Below are 22,577 nucleotides of genomic sequence, written 5' to 3' on the forward strand. Positions count from 1 at the left end.
TAAAGGCGGAAATACACCATTCAATTCGGTTGAACAATGTGGATGATTCAATTACATTGTTCAATCAAATTGAATAGCATGCACATACAGCCTTCAATTATTTTTCATTTATTTCGGTTGAAAAATGTGGATGATTCAATCCGTGATTTTTATATATCAGTCGAGAAATATCTGAGTATTTTCGTCTTTCCATCTATGTACCATTCATCATCATGGCATCCACACTCCTAGCGGAGTGATTGCCGCCCTCTTTGGGCTCTTCCGATTCGTTTGTCGCGGTGAATAAATTCGCATTAACATTTTGGTTTTACAATTGGTTGTGTGACTTGGCATCTTCTACAATTTTTCTCCATTCGTTCCTGTTTTTGCTTATGGTTGCCCATTCTCTGACTCCCATCTTCTTAAGGTCCTCGACTATCTGGTTTTCCCATCTAGTTTTGGGTCTTTTTCATGGTCTGCCTGATACAGGTCTCCATTTCGAAATTTTCTTGATGAAGTCTTCTGGATTTCTCTTTTCTATATGTCCCATCCATCCGAGTCACCGTGCCTTGAATCTGACGATGTCTTCTCCTTTCAGAAGTCCTCTTACTTCGTGTTTCATGAGTTTTCTAAATTCATTATTACCTAAGTTTAGTGGGCCTACTATCCTCCGAATTATTTTCCTCTCTAGGATCCTCAATCTTTCTTCCTCTTTCTGGGCCAGACACATTACTTCAGCACCATATACCATATGTGATTACTAGTCTAATCGCTGCTTTGTAAATTTTCAGTTTAGTAGTCTGAGTAAGTTTCTTATCTTTGGGAAAGTTATTGTATTTCCAGTGGGCTCTGTTTCCTGCCTGGATTCTTTCACTGATTACGATACTTCTATCATTAGTTTCATTAACTGAGACTCCAAGATATTTAAAGTGTTCTACCTTTTCAAACTCATATTCACCAATATCTAAACTTGTCACATTAACTGGATTTTTTCTTGAGCATATTAGGTATTTTGTTTTGTTTTGATTTATTTCTAAACCCCTTTTGGATGCTTCCTTGCATAACTTCGTAAATTCGTCCTTTAAACTGTTCAGGTTTCTGCTAATTAATGCTATGTCGTCAGCATGCGCCACAAGTTGCGACGTCGATGTTCCATTGCACCATTATGAAATGAAATTATTAAGTATTTATTTAAATAAAACACGAAACTCACGCAGCACAAGTCAAAATGAAATAAACGGTTGAATATAACACAATCGACAAAACTTGTGTAGACCCGTCAATGTGGATGAATCATCCCAGTTGTTCAACCAAGTTGAACGAAAGTAGAAATCGTCTCAAATTTTTTCAACGTTCAATTTTTTTGAACGCTTTTATTGAATTGAAAAATACATAGTTCATTTTGGTTGAATCCTCTACATTGTTCAACCGAAGTGAATAGTATATTTCCCCTTTATGTAACAGGTCAATCATACAATTTAGGACAGCTTATTTTTTGTTATGACTGGCTGAGACCGGTAGCCTATGCCAAAAAACAGTTAATTTACATAATATACAGGTAGGTACAGTTAAAGTATTATGATGATGATATTTACATGATCGCCAATGGCTTTAAAGGTTAAGGCACATGAAGAAGAAGGACGCAAGATTAATCTTACTATGGAAAGGTAAAAAAGTTTAATAATAAAAATACAAAAATACGTTACCTGTTTTAACAACTCCTCATGGTTTTGTTGTGGAGCCACAAGTCATGCAGTTATATAGTATTCTCTTCTTTCGATACATTTTTCCCTCATAATATAGCAAAGGGCTATGGTAATAAGGACAGCTATAGCTATTCCCATGCCTATACTAACCCATATAATTTCTTCGTTTATTCCTTGGTACGACCGACCTGAAATAAATATGCAAGTATGTATTTTTAAGAAAAAGTGTTTTTTCTACAAACGTGTTAAAAATACAATTTTAACACTCCATAGGAGCAATAAAAATGTCACTTTAAAGCACTGAGTGCTTTAAAATTTTTAGGGCACTGCAGTTGTAAGTAAAATATTAAGTCAAATTTGATATCTACGGCGCTATTTATAAGTAGCACAGATTTGATCATCGAATAATTCGACCACAAGGGTGATGCCTTCCACACCTTTGCTTTCTCCTCAAAACACGCCAGAAATACATTTTCAGTATATCTCCCAGAAACGTCTTTCGCTTCACACCATTTCTCAAACTTATTATAAGCGATATCATATTGCATTCTGAATTTCCTCGGCAACAAATCCAGGTTAGCTCGACTGGCCGCTACCTCTATATCTTGAAATTGAGTTTTTTCTACGATATTTTCTTGCATTTTAACGAAAAATCCACAACTACGTTTTAAAAAACTAACAGACGTCTGAGAGATGCTTTAAAACTTCCGTAAACAATTAAGTCAACAATGGTTGCTAAGGTTCGTAATATACGATGCAATTTAAAATTATCTCCTTTCAATGTATTAAAGGATTTTTAAAAGGTTTTTTGTTTAATTTAAACTGTATTATTACATTTTTAATACGTTTGTAGAAAAAAATATTGTATTATATACGTGTTAAAAGTACATTTTTAAGGCACTCATGTGAATTGCAGAATTCACTGCAAACCTTCACATGCGTGCCTTAAAATTGTTTAACACTTATATCATAAATAACTATTAAATCTACAACAACTGTATAATATTGTCAAATTATTTTAGTTTTGTATATTGGACCTTCGAGAAAAAACATTAAAATGGCGTTAAAAAAGATTGAATCTTTAAAGAAAACGACCCATAGCGACCTAAATAGCTGTTCTATAAGATTAATACTCACGTTTCAAGTGGAGAAAAAAGAAAATAAACAAAGAAGACCAGAAAGCACCGAAATTAGATAGGCAGAGTCTTATATCCAATTTAGTACAAGAGAAACGGAATGGTAGTCCTTGGGTCTACTCTTTAAACTTTTTGATGGCGACGAAGCTAGCAGCATCCGGAGATTAGCAGTACCAGTTCCATTTGCAGTTCTAAGGAAGAGACTCTCATCCACAGAGGATTCCAGTACCATCCAGTGACACACAAGATAACCTCGAGATAAAACTGTAAGTTTTTGACTACTTATTCATTCATTCTTCTTCACGTGCCACTTCTAGCAGAGACTGGAAATCATCATGGCTACTGCGACTTTGTTAGTAGCGCCCCTAAAAAGTTCAATCGAACTACACCCGAACCATTCACGTAGATTGCGAAGCCACGATATTTTTCTTCTTCATGGAAAATACATAACACCGCAGCATTCGTATTCGTAACTTTATGTTGATATCACAATTATTGCAAAAGAGTTTGCGCATTCTATTAAAGACTCATTTAGCAATTTCTATTCTGCATTTAATCTCTTTTGTTTGATCAGTATCGTCTGTGATCCAAGCACCTAGATATTTATAACAGGACACACGTTCAATCGCTGTATTGTCTATTACAAGATTAGCTCTGATGTTCCTTAATTTCGCGATTACCATAAATTTAGTTTCTTTCAAATTAATTTTCAAGCCGTAACTGTTACAGTGTAGATTGAGACTTTAAACGAGATGTTGTAGTTCTACTAGCGTGTCCAGTAGAAGAACCGTATCGTCAGCATACCTTATTTTTTGATCGTCTCACCATTTATTATCAGACCAATATCTTCTTCCGCGAGTGCTTGTTGGCAGATGGCTTCACTATAAAGATTAAATAAAAGTGGCGATAAGATACATCCCTGTCGGAATCCTCTAGGATTTGAATTTCTTCTGTTAGCCTACCCTCAACCTTCACATTTGTTGTTTGGTACTTATTCATATGGAAATCCACAAGGAAAAAGTTTCCTGTCGTTGGCTGTATACCATGTAATATAAAAAACAATAAAATTCTTTATAAAAGGTATACATAATCCCTAAAAAGGGCTACGTCACAGAACTAGTTTTCGATTGGTTTACCAATCATCATCAGTGCTTACGTGAAGTTTACATGCTAACGACCAAGATATAGTTTTATAAAAATATGTGGGTCAAAGCCCTTTACAAGTAATCCGCCAAGGAAACATCGGTTAAAAATGCTAACTTAAGCATGGATATTTCAAATATTTATTAATACGCCCCAGGTAACCTCTGACTATGGTTTTACTTGTTCACATGGTGACAGTATGGCAACAAGTGACATATGGGTACAATTTCGCCTGTTAAGCATGTAGTAAAGTATTTACCATATGCTGTAAACTAAGCATGTGGTAAATACGTCTTGAAAGCATTTGAAACTAGCCAAATTTTTGGTTGTTGAGCAAAAAATGTGGCCTTATACAGGGTGAGTCATGACGAACTGTACATACTCCTATCTCGTATAGAGGCTCCTATGGGGAATGACAAATGACCATTAAAAAGTGTCTGCTCCCATTGTTTAATAATATACAGGGCGAGTTTCGCATTTTGACAGAAATTTGTATTCGCCATGATTTTTGAACGGTCACATCGATGTGTCTCTTATTTTGGTAAATCGTTACACTATTACCACCTTATCAACTGATTTATTCAAACTAGAAAAAAATCAGGTCCGGCTCCAAAAAAATTAGTTCGTTGTGGTCTTAGAAAAAATTTCACCCTGTATACACTTTTTGAAAACTATAATATGAATTTTATAAATTAGACAAATAAGCAATAAAAATGACATATTTATTTTTTCGCCACACGATTACTTAATTTTTTATAAAAAAATCAAGTTTGACTATGAATTAAAAGTTTGTCAAGTGAACCATAGTTTTAAAAAAATAACTTTTATTACAAAAATTAATTTTTTTTGAACAAATATTTAATTTATGTTACCACCCAATCAACTTATTTATACAAACTAAAAAAAAATCAGGCCCGGATTTAAAAAATTAGTTCATTTTAGTCTTAGAAAAAATTTCACCCTGTATACGCTTTTTGTAAACTCTAATATGAATTTTACAAATTATACAAATAGGCAATTAAAATGGCATATTTATTTTTTTCCCCACACGATTACTTAATTTTTTATAAAAAAAATCTAATTTGACTATGAATAATTAAAAGTTTGGTAAAGTGAACCATATTTACTAGAAACAAGATTAAAAAAAATAACTTTTATTACAAAAATTATTTTTTTTTTGGACAAATATTTAATTTATATTACCACCCAATCACCTGATTTATTCAAACTAGAAAAAAATCAGGCCCGGATTTAAAAAATTAGTTCGTTTTGGTCTTAGAAAAAATTTCACCCTGTATACGCTTTTTGAAAACTCTAGTATGAATTTTACAAATTAGATAAATAGGCAATTAAAATGGCGTATTTATTTTTTCCCCACACGATTACTTATTTTTTATTAAAAATCAAATTTGTCAAAATCGGAATTTTACCATAAAAATAAAAAAAAATTAAACAACGTTTTTCTTAAAATTAAAAGCGTCACCATTTTTTTTTCTATACCACGTCTGGATCTAAAACCCATAGCACTTCTCTTTGGACTCTATAGTTTAGCATAGACGTGATCAAATAGATAAATTTTAAATTTTTCACTTAATTTTTGCGATTTAACTTTGCAATTAACGAATATGCACCTTTCATTTTTAAAAATTCATAAGTTTTATGAGAAGAAGACTGAAAGTCTATAACAATTTTCATAGTCTTCACAATGGTAAGAAATATGTGCTGTAAAATTTCAGAAAAATAAAATATTAAACTGGAACAGAGTTGTAGCGAGTTATACCGTGATTTCATTTTTTTTTTCATTTTTAGGTTAAAATTCCGATTTTGACAAATTTGATTTTTTTAATAAAAAATTAAGTAATCGTGTGGGGAAAAAATAAATACGCCATTTTAATTACCTATTTGTCTTATTTCTAAAATTCATATTAGACATTTCAGAAAACGTATACAGGGTGAAATTTTTTCTAAGACCAAAACGAACTAATTTTTTAAATCCGGGCCTGATTTTTCTTTAGTTTGAATAAATCAGTTGATTGGGTGGCAACATAAATTAAATATTTGTTCAAAAAAAATTAATTTTTGTAATAAAAGTTATATTTTTTTAATCTGTGGTTCACTTTACCAAACTTTTAATTCATAGTCATAAGTTGATTTTTTTATAAAAAATTAAGTAATCGTGTGGGGAAAAAAATAAATATGTCATTTTAATTGCCTATTTGTCTAATTTGTAAAATTCATATTAGAGTTTTCAAAAAGCGTATACAGGGTGAAATTTTTTCTAAGACCCAAAAACGAACTAATTTTTTTGAAGCCGGACCTGATTTTTTTCTAGTTTGAATAAATTAGTTGATTAGGTGGTAATAGTGTAACGATTGACCAAAATAAGAGACACATCGATCTGACCGTTCAAAAATTATGACGAATACCAATTTCTGCCAAAATGCGAAACTCGCCCTGTATATTATTAAACAATGGGAGCAGACACTTTTTAATGGTCATTTGTTATTCCCCATAGGAGCCTCTATACGAGGTAGGAGTATGTACAGTTCCTCATGACTCACCCTGTATGAATAGAGATGGTCTAGTATAGAGGCACTATTTTGTATGCGCGTTCTCTCAAAAAAGTTGTGAGTTCCGAAAGAATGTTTACGTTTGTTTACTAGTAAAACACGATATACTTTTCGATTACCTGCGGGCAGCAGGACTTGGCTGCTACGATGTAAGCCTGCTAAAATACTTATATTACAATCAAGTAGCCTCTATCCAAGTTGGAGATAGTCATACTGAAAAATCTACCCATCAAACGTGGAGCACGACAGGGTTGTGTTTTGTCACCCAGTCTTTTTAATCTGTACTCTGAAGAAATCTTTAGGGGGGCTTTGGACGACCCACAATAGGGAATAAGACTGGGCGGAGTCAACAGAGTTAATCAATAATATCAGATACGCTGACGTTACAGCCATTCTTGCACAAAATTTACAATATCTTTAGATATTAGTAAATCTAGTCAGTGAGGCAGGTTATCGGAGAGACCTAAATATTAATATTTCAAAGACAAAGTGAATGGCAGTTGGAAAGATTAATGTAGATCAAGGTGTGTTTCTCTTGATGGAGAAAAGATAGAACAAGTAAACCATTTTAAATACCTTGGCAGTTGGTTAAATGTAAATTGCGAACCTAATGAAGAGATAATAACCAGGATCTGAATATCACGTAAGGCTTGTATGAACTGAAAACCAGTTTTATGTAGGTAACAGAAACCTGTCGATGAATATTCGCAAAAAGGTCCTGAAATATTATTTGTAGTCCATATTATGGTATAGTTGTGAAACATGGACCTTATAAGCCACAATGCTTAACAAATTAGAAGCATTCGAATTGTGGTGCTATCGACGAATATTAAAGATATCGTATCCTTCCAATGAAGATGTTCTCCAAATGATGAATTCAGAACGTCTGCTTATAAACATCATAAAGAAGAGAAAAACAGAATACTTCGGCCATATTTTTAGAGGACCTAACACCGTCTACTTCGCCTTAATACAAGGACAAGTGGAGGGAAAAGAGATGGATTGGTCGAAAGAAACTGGCAAACTCATGGTTGCGTCATATTAGTTAATGGTGTGGTACGACAGTAAAATAATTATTTCGCACAGCAGCCGATAAAGAACGGTTTCAGGAACTGGTAAACATGATGACGGCCAACGTCTGAATACGGACACGGCACCAGTGGCGACGCGTGACGTTTCTGAAGTGTTACCAAAACCAAATGCAAAAAATATTATTTAAAAAAATGAAGATATGGCTAAATGTATATATACACTCACCGGCACAAAATTCCGCCACCCAAAATTTTTGATTAAGTTTGACAATCTATAACTTTATTATTTTTACTTCGATTTTAAAGATTCTTGCACGAGTTTGTAGGTATATGTATTGATGTCAATTGCTATTCTTCCGGTAACAAAAAATTGCTTAGATGGCATTATACGGGGGTGAATGTAAGCGTTGTTTTTTCTACTAACTTTAAAAAATTCTGTGGAAAAATCGGAGGGCTGATTTTGTTAAAAATATCAAACGCACTAAAATTAACAAAACAAAACAAATTTAACAACAAAACAATTCAACAGCGGTTATGTCCACCTCTTGTAGCAACGACTGCTCGCAATCTGTTTAACATCTAATAAAGATGTGTTTTCCTTGCCTGGGGAATAGCCCGATATTCCTCTACCAGGGCCATAACTTTACCAAATTTTCTGGAGGCCTAGGACGACGGCAAATAGCTTTTTTTATTTATCCCATAAATGCTCAATATGATTGAGATCTGGGCTGCATGCGGGCCATTCTAATCTTATCAATCTAACCTCAATTTTATGAGTAAATCAGTGTTTTTATTTACAAAAAATGGTACAGCTCTTACAAGAAAAGAGATATTCGGATAATTCAAAAAACAAAATGTTGGTGATACCTCCGGAAAAGTATGACAGGACTATGAAACAAAATCAGCTATTCCATTTTTCCACAGAATTTTTTAAAATTAGGAGAAAATACAACGCTTCCTTTCACCCCTGTACAATGACATGCAAGCAAAATTTTTTGTTACTGGAATAATACCAAACAATATGATTACATGTACCTACAAACTGGTGTAAGAATCTTGAAAATCGGAGCACAAATAATAAAGTTATGAATTGTCAAACTCAAACATTTTGGGTGGCGGTATTTTGTGCCAGTGAGTGTAGCTTCAATAATATCATTTTGTATATCACTTGAAACTCTCGAAAAAACAGATGTTTCTAGATGTTGACAAAATTTTTGATCTTTTTTGGCAATTAATGTCAACAATTCCCTGTAATTGCCTGGATTGTCAGAGTCGTCGCACTCAAAATGACCACGAAACGCTAGTTCTTGTTTTGCCCAAAAAAAAACATACAGTATCTATTATAAGTGTGCTAAGGATATACTTATCTATTTTTTTAACAAATTCATTATGTTTAGCAATATTTGCTTTAAAAGCTTGGCAAAGAGAACTTTTGATTTTTGTTTTGCCAAACTGAATCAAATTGGGTATACATCTTACATGTAGGTAACGGAGAAATTTCATGTCTCATTTTTAAAAATCTGACACTATTTAAATCGTGAACCTGGTCCACCCATTGTTCTGTAGAAACCAGAAGACATGGTCAAAAATACAGTATGTTTTTCTCGCAACCATAATATAACCAAGGATTTTCACTGTACCAACTAAATTCAAAATATCGAACTACTTTTGTTGATTCCTTTTTAAAGTTTTTAAAATAGGTCCTTCATTTTTAATCTAATTTTTTTCTTCAAAATTATACAAGGAGAATTACTTTTCAAGTAGTTGATCGATTAAGAAGCGACACTCATCCATGGTTAACTGCACGCACACTTCTTATAGGTACTGTCACCAATTTAAAATTTGGTAACAGCGCTACTGATATACAGCGCGCTTATGCCGTCGCTTTTCAAAATTTTCAGTCACTAGCCGGTCCCGAGCGCCAGCGTGGGTATATAACCATTGTAACCAGAAATGAGTCTGGTAACAGAGTATAATAAAGTGCAACTGAGTCACATAAAGTCGCCAATATTTTCGTGTCTACGAGAAGTTGGCTATTTACTGAGTTAGGTACTATTACCACATAATATAATAATATATTTCTATTGGTAAAAATATTGGTAAATAGAATTATTCATCGTCATAAAATATTTATTTGCAAGATTTTTCACTGTTACCAATGGTAACAGTGGTTACATGGACGCTTCGCCACTGCACGGCACTAAGGAAAAAAATATGAATATTCATTATCATACAAAGTCCAAAGTCCTAAAAAATAAATAAATTCTTAAAAAACAAACCATTTTCATACAATCGTTCTTTACAAATTACACTCGATGTTGTTTCAGAAAAACGTACTTGATTTATTTGAAAATCTCTGGAAGCCACTGTACTCATGTACGACTTGTATAAATTCCAACGTTCACCAAATGAAAACTGACCTTTTTCTTTATTTTCCTTATTGTAAATGTATGAAGGCACTCGCTGTTTAAGATAGCTCCAGCGGAGTGAGAAGCAAACGTTGGGTCCCAACGGATTTGTACATGTCCTAAAAGTTTTGGTGTTTCCCACAAGCGGACGACATTTATCGTGTTGCAAAGAGACAGTGGCCTTGCGGGGAATACTAATTTTATTACGTGTCTAATAACAAGGCTTTGTTGGTGATTTAAGTCAAGCGATAATTGATATAGCCCAGTCGGGATAGCATTTGACCTTGCATTACGAGCTGCCCCAAATTTTATTTTTCTAATCTTTAGGGGGAGTCAATAGTAGTTTAAATTTAAAATCTCGACTGAATTCCACTGTTGCGTTAGCCGCCATCTTGATTTTAAACGAGAACTGTTTTTGCTCAATATCTCCGCCATTTTCAACTTTTCGACAAAAAGTGTAGAAACTGAAATTATTGAAAATGCGATTTTCTATAATTTCGTTTATTAAATTTTTTTTCGTGCGGTCGTTATTTTCCGAGTTATGTGGGAAAAATAGTGACAGTTAGAGCATAACTATTGATTTATTGAATTGTCTCGTTTATTATTAGTTTTACAACAAATTTGAACATATACAAAAATGAAGAGAATTAAATTTTGTACAATTTTGATTTCTGTAATTTTTTAGATAAAATCAATATTTAAGGTAGTACGTATACAGTAAAGGTGCGAGCGTAAGAACTGATTGATATTATAGCAATGGCTTTTGTTTAAAATCTCCGCCATTTTCAACTTTTCGACAAAAAGTGTAAGGACTGAAATTTTTGCAATTACGATTTACTACAATTTTTCGAGAAAACCAGTGGCGGGTTTACGGGGGGATGGGGAAATTCCCCCCAACAGGGTCCAAAATTTAAAAAAAATTGTTGAAATATTAAAATATGTTAGCTGACATGAAACTTAATTATCGACAGATAATTTCAACCAATAAAACCCGCTAGTTAATAAAATTAAGTGAACTTAAGGTGATACAGTAGCGATCAACAGGTAGCCAAAACGCGTTCCAAGATTGCGGCTGTAATTTTGAATATTTTTTCGAGATATTTGGCACACGTATTCGCAATATAATAAAGAATGGCGGTACAGAGCTCAATTTGAAAAATATATTAATATGTGGAAATTACTCTGTAATTAAATACAATATTAAAAAAACGAGCCTGTACCGCCATTAAGAAGAACAAAAAAATACACTTTCTTCAAATAAACTTTTTTATCCGATGCCTAGATGTTGTGTCATTTTGGAACTACTAATGAAATAAAAAATATTATTTTCCCCCTTAACTCGGAGAATTTTAATCTCATAAAAAATTGTGGAAAAGAAATTGTAGGAAATTGCGTTTCCAACAATTTTAGTTCCTACCGTTTTTGTCGAAAAGTTGAAAATGGCGGAGATATTAAGCAACAACGGTTCTCCTTTAAAATCAATATGGCGGCTAATGCAAACGAGGAATTCAGTCGAGATTTTAAATTTACACTAAATCTCCCCTAAAGGATAGAATTATAAAATATGGGGCAGCTCGGAAACAAGATTCAATTCAGTAATTATGCTCCCCCCACCACTTTTTACTATTTTCCCACTTAACTCGGAAAATATCAACCGCATGAAAAAGGTTGTTGAAAAGAAATTGTAGGAAATCATATTTGGAACAATTTTAGTTGAAAATGGCGTAGATATTGAACAAAAACAATTGCTACAAAATCAATCGGGTCCCACGCTTGCGCCATTACCGCATACGTACTACCTTAAATATTAATTTTAACAAAAAAATGAGAGAAATCAAAATTATGAAGAATTTAATTCTCTCTATTTTTGTATAGGAACATTTTTGTCGTAAAACTAATAATAAACGAGATAATTCAATAATTTTGCTCTAGCTGTCACTATTTTCCGCCATAACTCGGAAAATATCGACGGCACAAAAAATTTGTAGCAATAGAAATGATATAAAATCACATTTTCAACACTTTTGGTTCTTATACTTCTTGTCGAAAAGTTGAAAATGGCGGAGCTATTGAGCAAAAACAGTTCTCGTTTAAAATCAAGATGGCGGCTAACGCAACGGCGGAATTCAGTCGAGATTTTAAATTTAAATTACTATTGACCCCGCCTAAAGATTAAAAAAATAAAATTTGGGGCAGATCCTAATACAAGGTTAGGTCTGTTATTCGTCTAACCCGAGTGGACTATAAATTTCATTTTGTCAAAAAAAATTAGTATGAGAACTCAGAGAATAAATGCTAAATACGAATGCAGAAAGGCTTATATTTTATCAGTATCTCAAAAAAAACTCATTTTATTCTTCATTTTGTGTAGAAATAACCGTATTCGGGTCGTAATCAACGACATCTGTTTATTTTTCTCAATGTACCTCCAGTTACTATGTAAGTTATCGTGCCATCGTCTTCCTAATGGGAAACCGCTCTTTCCATATTTCCTACTCCATTGGTTGTGATTCAGCTTATGTGGTCATTCCATTCTACTCTTCTGTGTCTGACCCAGTTAATGTTGTCCAGCTTGCATCTCCTTCGTATATCAGTACCTCTAGCTCTGTCGCCTAGTGTATTACCATCGATGTTCGAAGGGGTTTCATATCAGCTGTTTCTAGCCTTCATTTCGTCCTCTCTATGTGAGATCGTGTTTCTGTCGCGTATGTCATTATTGGTCTGATGACTATTTTGTAAATTATCCTGAATTATCATCCACACTACATTCACTGAGACAATTACAGGTAACATTAGATTGTAATTAGCATAAAATAAATAGATAATTCTTTATACGTATTTGTGTGAAACAGTGTTATAAAGAAAGATAAACAAACAACAGAAAAAGCTGACAGGGATAAGCTTCTTGACCTTCGCAAGGTTGAATTGGGTTGGGTAGCTTTGCGCTCTGTCAGCGTTCGATTATTTAAAACAACAATACATTGTCACAGTTTTTTTGCTATTCGAATCAGTTAGTTCACTCTAGTTTTTATGCGGTTCCTGCGCTAGCAGAAACTCCTGGCTGCTGCGCAGTAGACTAGGAGGAAAATGTGGGCTGCTGCAAGATTTAAAATATTCCGATAAAGAATACATTCCAAAATTATAATAAAATAATTATTATTATCGATTTTTTTTCAGAAAGCTGAAAATTAAATTCATAAATGGTAAAATCCTTTATGTACACACTTTATAAAATTTGAAAAATAATATTTTCTAATTATTGATTGAATATATTCAAACAATTAATCACAAGTAACTCTCTCAATTGATGACATTTGGCAACAGTGAGTAGACTTGTATATTATTATTCCAAACTCAAACCAAACATAACCACATAACCTTATAAAAATTTCAGTTGTTAAAAATGTTAAATGAGTTATTTATTATTGTTTTCTTATATTTTGCAATTGTTAAGTTGGTTTACTTCCAATTTAATAGGCACTATTTACCAAAGAATATGCATTACTTTGGTATTTCTCCAGTTTTCTACAAGAAGTTTGGTGATTTTGAATTGGGATTATGATGAATTCAACCCAAAGGAAATAATGTGTATATTTGATGTGGAAAAATTCCAGACACCATAAAAATTTGAGTTTCTTCCTGTTCCCATGGATGAAAATGGGTAAGAACGTAAATTCTATCATTGACATAATTTTTGACATGCTTTCGTTTTAGGTTTGCAGAATGAAAAGAAATTGTTCAATGTAATAAACTTTCGATGAACAGTCCTCAATATTGTTACATTGACTTTGAAATATGCACTTTACATTCTGAGGAGCAGGCCTTTGCAGAAATGCTGAAAAGCCGTTGAAAAACAAAGCAAAATAAAATAAACAAAATACATCTTGAGATTAAACATTCCAGTTGAAGGTGTGTTCTTTCGTAAACTGGAATGATAATTTTGTAATTCTGTGGGCACATCTATTGAGAAGTTACAACCAGTGGCAAAGTGCCTCAAGGGAATCTATGTATGACATTATAATTGGAGGTATGAGTATACGTTTCAAAATAATTGTCGGATTATTCTGAGAAAGTGTAAATTTTGGTCATGAATTTGGTACATAACTGTACTCTAAAAACCATTGACACCTGTTTTGAAAAACCATGTTTCTATAGTCCGTTCCACCTTGACTTTACAGTCTAGGGAACATAGGCAATGTGTTATGAGTGTTTTTATCGCAGTGATGCCGATTTTATCAAAAATAATTTTTAATCGAACATTTGAGAGATTAAATTAAAACTATTTTATAAAGGCAATCTACAATTTTAGGATTCATATTCGTAATAACTATAGTATATCAAATAAACTTAAAGGCATACGAATCCTAAAATTGTAGATTGTCTTTATAAAACAGTTTTAATTTAATCTATCTAATGTTCGGTTACAAATTCTTTTTGATAAAATCGGCCTCATCCAGCTAAAAACTCTAATAAGGACTGCATTCCCTATGTTCCCTATACTGTAAAGTCAAGGTGGGACGGACATTAGAAACCATTGATAACAAATATAGATGGTTACCTCTATAATTGTTTATGTGCTGGTTTCATAAAGATGCTTCAAAAATCTATAAGGGTCTTACTAGGCAGCACAGCCATGCCTTTAATAGCTTTTCCAATTATATTTTCAATATACTTATTCTAGTTAAGATTGTGGGGTAAAAAGCCCACTAAATATTTGAGTTCATTTTTAGGTATCAGAATTGGCTCCACAGCCCATGGTGGGTCTTGGCCTGTTCCAGAATCAGCTTCCACTCCTTCCTATCCTTTGCATTGACTTTACAATTTCCAGCATGAGTTTTTAGGTATATATGGGATTATATTGTGATAACGACCAGATCTATGAAAGAATAGTATGTTGTTAAATTTGAAGGTTGTGGTGGCACTATTTATGAATATCTGATAATATTGGTTAATGTGAATGGGGTCCAAAATGGGGTTTAGGCTGTTATATAAAAAAAACTAGGTTATCAGCATACGGAAGTAGGGTGAAATTATCTGGTATTAAATTATGTGAATAAGACGAATTAAATGTAAAACTATTTATTCTGCTAATCAATATGATTTTAATATAAAATATATGTTATTCTTTCTAGGGACATCTCATCTGAAGGAATAACAATTATTTGCCAGTATGCCAAATGAATTTTCAACATCAATCATACTTTCGTGAATTTATTGATGAAAATAAAACTAGGTACATGATTTATTATTTACTTCCAAGGGATTCTAAGATACTATGTGTAAAAAGTCCAATATGCAGTGATGAGCGTGCTAATAACCCGCAAAATATGGGATATAACGCTAAAGATGGGAAACATGGGATGCAGTCTGAAGTAAAAAGAGATGAAACTTCTGGAGGTGGAAATTATCGATATAAACATATAAATTAATATATTCTTGTTCTCATGATCATTTTTCAGTGCGTCACAGTTTTTCGATTTCTCTCTAATGCATTAAGTTTGATGAGACGGAAAAAGCGGTAGCTCCGTGATTAAACACAAAAATAATGCAGCATTACAATGGTTATATACATAAGATGTCTATTCCTAACTTACGTTTGATTCGTTGATATTTAGAATGCGCGTTATTTCTAGCCAATCAAATACACATATTACGAACATTTGACGAAAACTTCGTCCATTTTGGCCATTTTTTAGAAGTGTCAAAGAGTCAGTGACGGTTATTATTCAGGTCAGTATTTTGTGTACCTGTCATTTTGAAATTTCGAATTCGACTTCCCTTGTGTTTCACAACGTTTTTGTGCATTATTTTGTGTTTTGCTTTAGAATTTAGTTCGTTAAAAGTTAGTTTTGTGTTTTGGTTTAGAATTTAATTCGTTAGAAGTTAGTTTATACTCCAGGTCATTATGCAAGAAAAATATTCATAGTAAGGAGACGTAACTCATGGCTGAAGAACCTTAGGAACTGGTTTGGATATAATAACAATGAATTATTTAGAGCCGAGGTTTCAGAAATAAAAATCGCTCTGATGATTACCAACTTTTGAAGCGGATACAGCACCTAGAGAAGAAGATAAAAACACAATTTATGGATAGTTTTGTGTCATTTTTTAATGTTTGCATATTTATAAATTTAATTAACAATATTGTTTACTTTTTAATTTTATTCCCCTTTATAAAAAATACCTACATGTTAACATATTGTGTAAAAATCAAATCTACTAAATTACTAATTAGTTTAATTCCACAAGCTTTTCACCTATGGCTAAGTATGATTCGGGCATCTGTCAGATTCGTCAATAATTACATGAAATAAGTCTCGACACACCCAATACAGTATATGACGTCATAATTAATGACGCACTGAAAAATGATCATGAGAACAAGAATATATTACATAGTTTATTATTATATATATTACATAGTTTCCCACCTTTAGACGTATCAGATGAGTATGACAACTGTCACTATGACAGGAGAATTTTATAAAATACTCCTGTCATGGACATCTAAAGGTGGGAAACTATGTAATGTTATTGTCGACTAAGAGTGTTAACCTGCAAACTCCATTTTTCACTGTGAGTGATATTGGGGTAGTTTCTAGGTCTGTGTACCTTCATACGCTGTCCCACAAGCCCGCTGGTTCCACTGTAGTTTAGAGATAGTTATTTCTAAACTACATTGGTGTCAGCGGGTTTGTGGGGTGGTGTATGAAAGTACACAGACCCAGAAACCAGCCCAATATCACTCAAAGTGAAAAATGGAGTCAGCAGGTTAAAACTCTTATCTGATGTTATGTTAATTTATTCGTTTATAACGATAATTTCCACTTCTACAAGTTTCATCTTTTTTTATCTCACAAGTTAATGTTTTCCATCTGTTCTCCATGAAATTTATGAGTTCATTTTTTGCACCTATTAAACTTTATTTTAAGGATTAATTTGAAATGCATTTAGGGAATATATCTGTAAAAAATAAAATTTGTATTGTAAAATTGAAATTCTCAAAATATAATTTATAATTCGAATGTATTATTATTTTTTTCCTATATAGAAAAGTCCTCTTATTAGTTTCCTCAATAGCTCTTTTGACAAGACATCAGTACTTCGTTTTTTAGATTTCTCGCAAGGATTCAGATCCAGAAGATCCTGCGTAGACACCATTACTTACTTAATTACTTATTCCTCTTCACTCCATACGGAGCATACGGCATCAACTGTCTGCCTCCATTCTGTCTTATCCTTTGCATTGATCTTTATTTCTGTCCAGGTTTTCCCAATAGGGCTTTTCATTCACAGTCGTTTGTTTCAAGCTTCTGTCATATGTCATATAATCCGTGTATATTAGTATTATACAACGTATGACAGCAGCTCGAAGCAAATGACAATCAATGAAAAGCCCTATAGCATTAATTTCTTTTTCAACACTTCTTTTCCACGTTTCTACTGGTCTTCTCTTTCCATATGGTGTATATTCTAGGGCTTGCCTCGCTATGTCTGTGTCAGGTCTCCTTAGTGTGTGCCCCATCCAACTTCATTTCCTTTTGCATATTATCTTAGATATACATAGGTTTCTGGTTAGTTCTTGTCCATAGCTCTTGGTTTGATATACGGTTTGGATAGTAAATGTTAAGAATCTTCCTTAGGCATTTATTTATGAATACCTGCATCTGTCCAATACATTTTCTTGACACTTTCCAAGTTTCTGCTCCATATAGTAATACAGTCTTCACGTTGCTGTTGAATAGTTTTTCGGTTTTAATTGTCATCTGATGTGAATACCACATTTTCCTTAGCATATTGAATGCGTTTGTAGCGTAGACGCCAGTATTGTACTAAGACAAATCACAGAAAAGCCCATCGAGTACAATAAACCAGCATATCTATGTTTTATAGACCTGACAAAGGCTTTCGATCGCGTCCAAGTCGAAGACGTGTTACACATACTGTATAGAAGAGACATGCCAATCAATATTATACCAACCATCGAAAACATCTATTTCCATAATCGAATACAGGCAAAGATAAATGGAAAACTAACACAGTTTATACCGGTACAAAGCCGAGTCAGACATGGTAACCCGTTAAGCCCACTGCTGTTTAATGTATCTAATAATGGACGAAATAATAGAAGCAGTATGTAAAGGTCATGGTTACAGAATGGGGAACAAACAACTCTAAATATTAGGTTATGCAAACGACGCCGCATTAATCGCCGAGACAGAAGACAATCTCCAAAGATTAACACATCTTCAATACAACAGCCAAGAAATACAATATGATAATATCAGCAAAATTGAGTGAATACAATATTTCTTTAGAAATCCATATAAATATATTCGCTAATAATGAAGAAACTAATTTGCAGTGGTTATAGCCAACCTTCATTAGTGGAGTAGGCACTAGAAGAAGAAGACCATTGAAGATAAAGTAGAGCCCATTGTTAGACCAAAATTTTGTTTATATAGAAAAAATTATTTAGTTGAAAATAGGTACATAATCTCAATGAATTCATTAAAGCTGATACATTTAGTCTTCAGAACAACAATAATAATTATTTAGGAAACTATCGATAAATTGTCAAGAGCTTCGTAAACGTTAATTGTAGAAAAATATTCCTTATTTCGAAAAATCTATTTCAAATTTGTCCTATTTATTTTCGAGCAGTGTATCAAAAATATTGTTGAGCAGTATAACACACGCTGTTATGCGCGTGCGTCCGGCTGCAACCTCTCGATGCGCAGTGGGAAAAATGGAACATTTTTTCATCACGTACTTCACGGCAAGTGACTATACTGATTGTTGTATAAACCTATATACTGTGACATTGTTATACACACACAGATATATTTATACAGAGTGATACAAACCACATAAGGATGAGCGACTGGGACGAAATCAAAAATTTAATAACAAATTTGACGTCGGAAATGCGCAAAGATCTGAAAGAAATTAAAAATGATTTTCAAGAATATAAAAAAACACTGAAAATTTTCAGAGAAGAAAATATAGAATTAAAGAAAGAAATTAACGAACTGAAGATGAAAGTTGAAAATTTGGAAAAATTGGAAGAAAAAGTCGAAAACATCGAAAAATACAAGAAGAAAAATAACATAATTATAAGTGGATTTAAAATACGGGACAATGAAGAAGAAGCGCAAGAAGAAATAGAAAAATTTGTCGAAAACAAGCTACAAGTTGTTATTAAAGCGAAAAAATTGACAAAAATAAACGAAACAATGTTCGTACTAAAACTGAACAATCGAGAAAAAGCAGATGTAATGAAAAATAAACACAAACTAAGACACGTCAAAGGCCAAAAAACATTTATACGCCATGATTTAACAGAACAAGAGAACAAAATCCAGAAAAGCCTACAAGAAATAGCAAAAGATAAAAGAAACCAGAACAAAAGGGTAGTAATTTTGTACCAGAAATTAATTATAAATGGCGAAAAATGTATATGGAATAAAAAGAAAAATACGATTGAAAGTACGAATACTCTTCATGATAATTCAAAAATCTAGTGGAACATATACAGGACGGAAACATGGAGACGGCCAGCATAAGAAAAGGAAAACGAAATATGATAAAAGGAAGAGCGAGCACATGGAAAATTGGAACATGGAATATTCGAAGTATTTACGGAAAAGAACAGGATTTAATAGAGGAATTTGAACAAGCACAACTAGATATGCTAACAGTATCGGAAACAAAGAAAAAAGGCAAAGGCGAAATTAAACTTAATAAAGGTCATTTGATGATATATATCGGAGTGGACAATAAACAAAGAGCTGCAGCCGGAATAGGATGCATAATACATGAAAAGCTAATAAATAGTGTAAACACGTGGGAGGCAATTAACGAAAGAATATTAAAAGTAGAACTAACAGGCATAAACGGAGAAAACTGGATAATATTAGCCGTATACGGACCAAGCGAAGACGAGAATTCAGCAATAAAAGATAAATTTTGGGATGAACTGACGAGAATTACAGAAGAATGCAAAGGAAGAATATTAATTGCTGGAGACTTCAACAGCAGAGTTGGTAAACAAGATCACAAATATAACACAGTAATAGGTACACATGGGGAAGATACGAGGAACAATAACGGCAAGAGATTGCTTGAATACTGTCAACTACATAATCTAATAATAACAAACACACTCTTCGAACATAAAAATATCCACAAATACACACGGGAAGTTATAAGCAGAGGAGAAAAATCAATAATCGATTATGTAATAGTGGAAAAAGACTATAGGGCAAACATTACCGACACCAAAGTACGAAGAGGTGCAGAAATCAATAGTGATCACTATCTGGTGGTAACAAAAATTAAACACCAAATTATGAAGAACGAGGAGCAGAAAGTAAATAAAGAAAGAAAAGTAGAATTTGAATCAATAAGATCTTACAAGTTGACAGAAGAAAATGTGAGAACTAAATATGAAGAAATAATAAATCGAGAAATTGAAAAAAGGCTATTAATAATGAGAGATGCAGATGTGGATCAGTTATGGAATAGTATAAAAGAAATTATTATTGAGGCATCCAAGGAGGCCTGCGGCGTAAGTAGAACAACTAGCAACAGGAAACAGACATCGTGGTGGAATGAACAAATTAAATCAGAAACAAAGGAAAAGAAAAGACGATGGAAAATATACCTATCAAACAAAACAACTGAAACGTATGAAAAATATAAAGAACAATGAAAAATAGTAAAAAATATGATAAAAGATGCAAAAGAAGAAAGTTGGAAACAATTCGGGGAAAAACTAGAATCAGATAGTAAAAGTAACCAAAAGCTGTTTTATAAGACCATGAAAACATTAAGAAGGGGAAAAATACAGTTCAATTGACAATTAGAGACGAAACAGGAAACATTTTGACACAGGAAGTAGAAATAATGGAAAGATGGAAAAGGTATTTTCAAGAACTATTATCAACTGAAAACGAAACACCACATTATACCATTAACGTGACAAATACCGGAGAAACCAGAGAAGAAACGCAAGACACTGCAATAACATGGGAAGAATTTACACAAGGATTGGCAAAAATGAAAAATGGAAAGTCACCAGGGCATGATAAAATAACAACTGAGATGCTCAAATATATGGGAGTACAAGGACAACACATATTATTACAATTAATAAACAAGATATGGAAAGCTGAAAGAATACCAGAAGAATGGAAGATCTCGTTGATACTACCCATATTTAAATCTGGAGATAAAAAAGAATGCAAAAACTATAGAGGTATAATGCTCTTATGCTCGGCGATGAAACTGTACGAACAAATATTACAAGAAAAGCTGACAAATATAATCGATACAACATTAGCAGAAACTCAAAGTGGCTTTAGAAAAGGAAGAAGTGTGCAAGATCACATCTTCACTATTAAACAGATCATTGAGAAAACGAAACTCAGAAGAGGAAAAGCATATTTTGCGTTTATCGACTTACAAAAAGCGTTTGATCTTGTTCCTCGGCAAAAAGTATGGTCGCTCCTAGAACAAAGAGGAATAGCAACCAAACTAAGGAAAAATATTGAATGTCTATATAAAAATACGACGAATTGTGTTATAACTAGAAACCTCAAGTCAGAAAATTTTATAACAAAAGATGGTCTAAGACAGGGAGGAGGACTAAGTCCAACATTGTTTACGTTGTTTATGGACGAAATAATTAAAAAATGTAGTCAGAGAACAAAACACCTATTTGTAGGATACAAAAACTTACAACCGATCGAAATATCAGAGTGTGCTTTTGCAGATGACATCGTTATAATGGCAACAAAAGAAAAGGACCTACAAGAAAACTTACAAACGTGGAGTGAAATATTAGAAGAAAGTGGCATGAAACTAAACCTAACAAAAACAAAAGTGATGGTAGTAGCAGAAACTAAAGAAAACGTGAGTATACAGATCAATGGTATACATATACAACAAGTTGAATGCTTCGAATACCTGGGTGTAAAAATTGAAGATTCAGGTCAACAAGGTTTAGAAATCGATAAACGTATAGAGAAAGCACTAAATTCATATTATGCAATGAACACAACTTTTATAGGAAAAAAGGAAATAGCGCAAAGTACAAAAATGAAAGTTTTTAAGGCAATATATAGACCCATACTCACCTTCGGTTGTGAATCGTGGACATTAACAGAGAGGCAGAAGAGCAGAATACAAGCGACGGAAATGAAGTACCTAAGAAGAGCGAGAGGAGTTACAAGACTTGACAGGGTAAGAAATGAGCAGATAAGGGAGGATCTGGAGGTGGAATCAATCTTAGAATTCATAGAAAAAAGACAAATCAGCTGGTGGGGACATTTACAAAGACTAGACGATAGAAGACCGGTAAAAATGATTTGGGAAGCGAAAGTAAATATCAAGAGGAAGAGAGGAAGACCAAGAGAAACATGGGACCAAGCTATTGGAAAAGTTCTACAAAAGAGAGGCAAATCCTGGAAAGAAGCAAAAGTATTGGCACAAAATAGAAGACAGTGGTGTAAATTTTAGTTCCTACCGTTTTTGTCGAAAAGTTGAAAATGGCGGAGATATTAAGCAACAACGGTTCTCCTTTAAAATCAATATGGCGGCT

General features: G+C 33.1%; 1 protein-coding gene across 1 annotated transcript; it reads right to left on the reverse strand.

Moving 5' to 3' along the window:
• Nucleotides 1–1,727: 1,727 nt before the first annotated feature.
• Nucleotides 1,728–9,941, reverse strand: LOC126883616 (uncharacterized). The gene is made up of 2 exons (XM_050649269.1): nucleotides 9,845–9,941; nucleotides 1,728–1,873 (listed from the first exon to the last, which is right to left on the reverse strand). Exons 1-2 carry the CDS (start codon nucleotides 9,939–9,941, stop codon nucleotides 1,728–1,730), a joined length of 243 nt encoding a protein of 80 aa, XP_050505226.1.
• Nucleotides 9,942–22,577: the final 12,636 nt, after the last annotated feature.

This window comes from Diabrotica virgifera, chromosome 4 (genome assembly GCF_917563875.1).
Source record: "Diabrotica virgifera virgifera chromosome 4, PGI_DIABVI_V3a".
NCBI classification, from domain to species: domain Eukaryota; kingdom Metazoa; phylum Arthropoda; class Insecta; order Coleoptera; family Chrysomelidae; genus Diabrotica; species Diabrotica virgifera.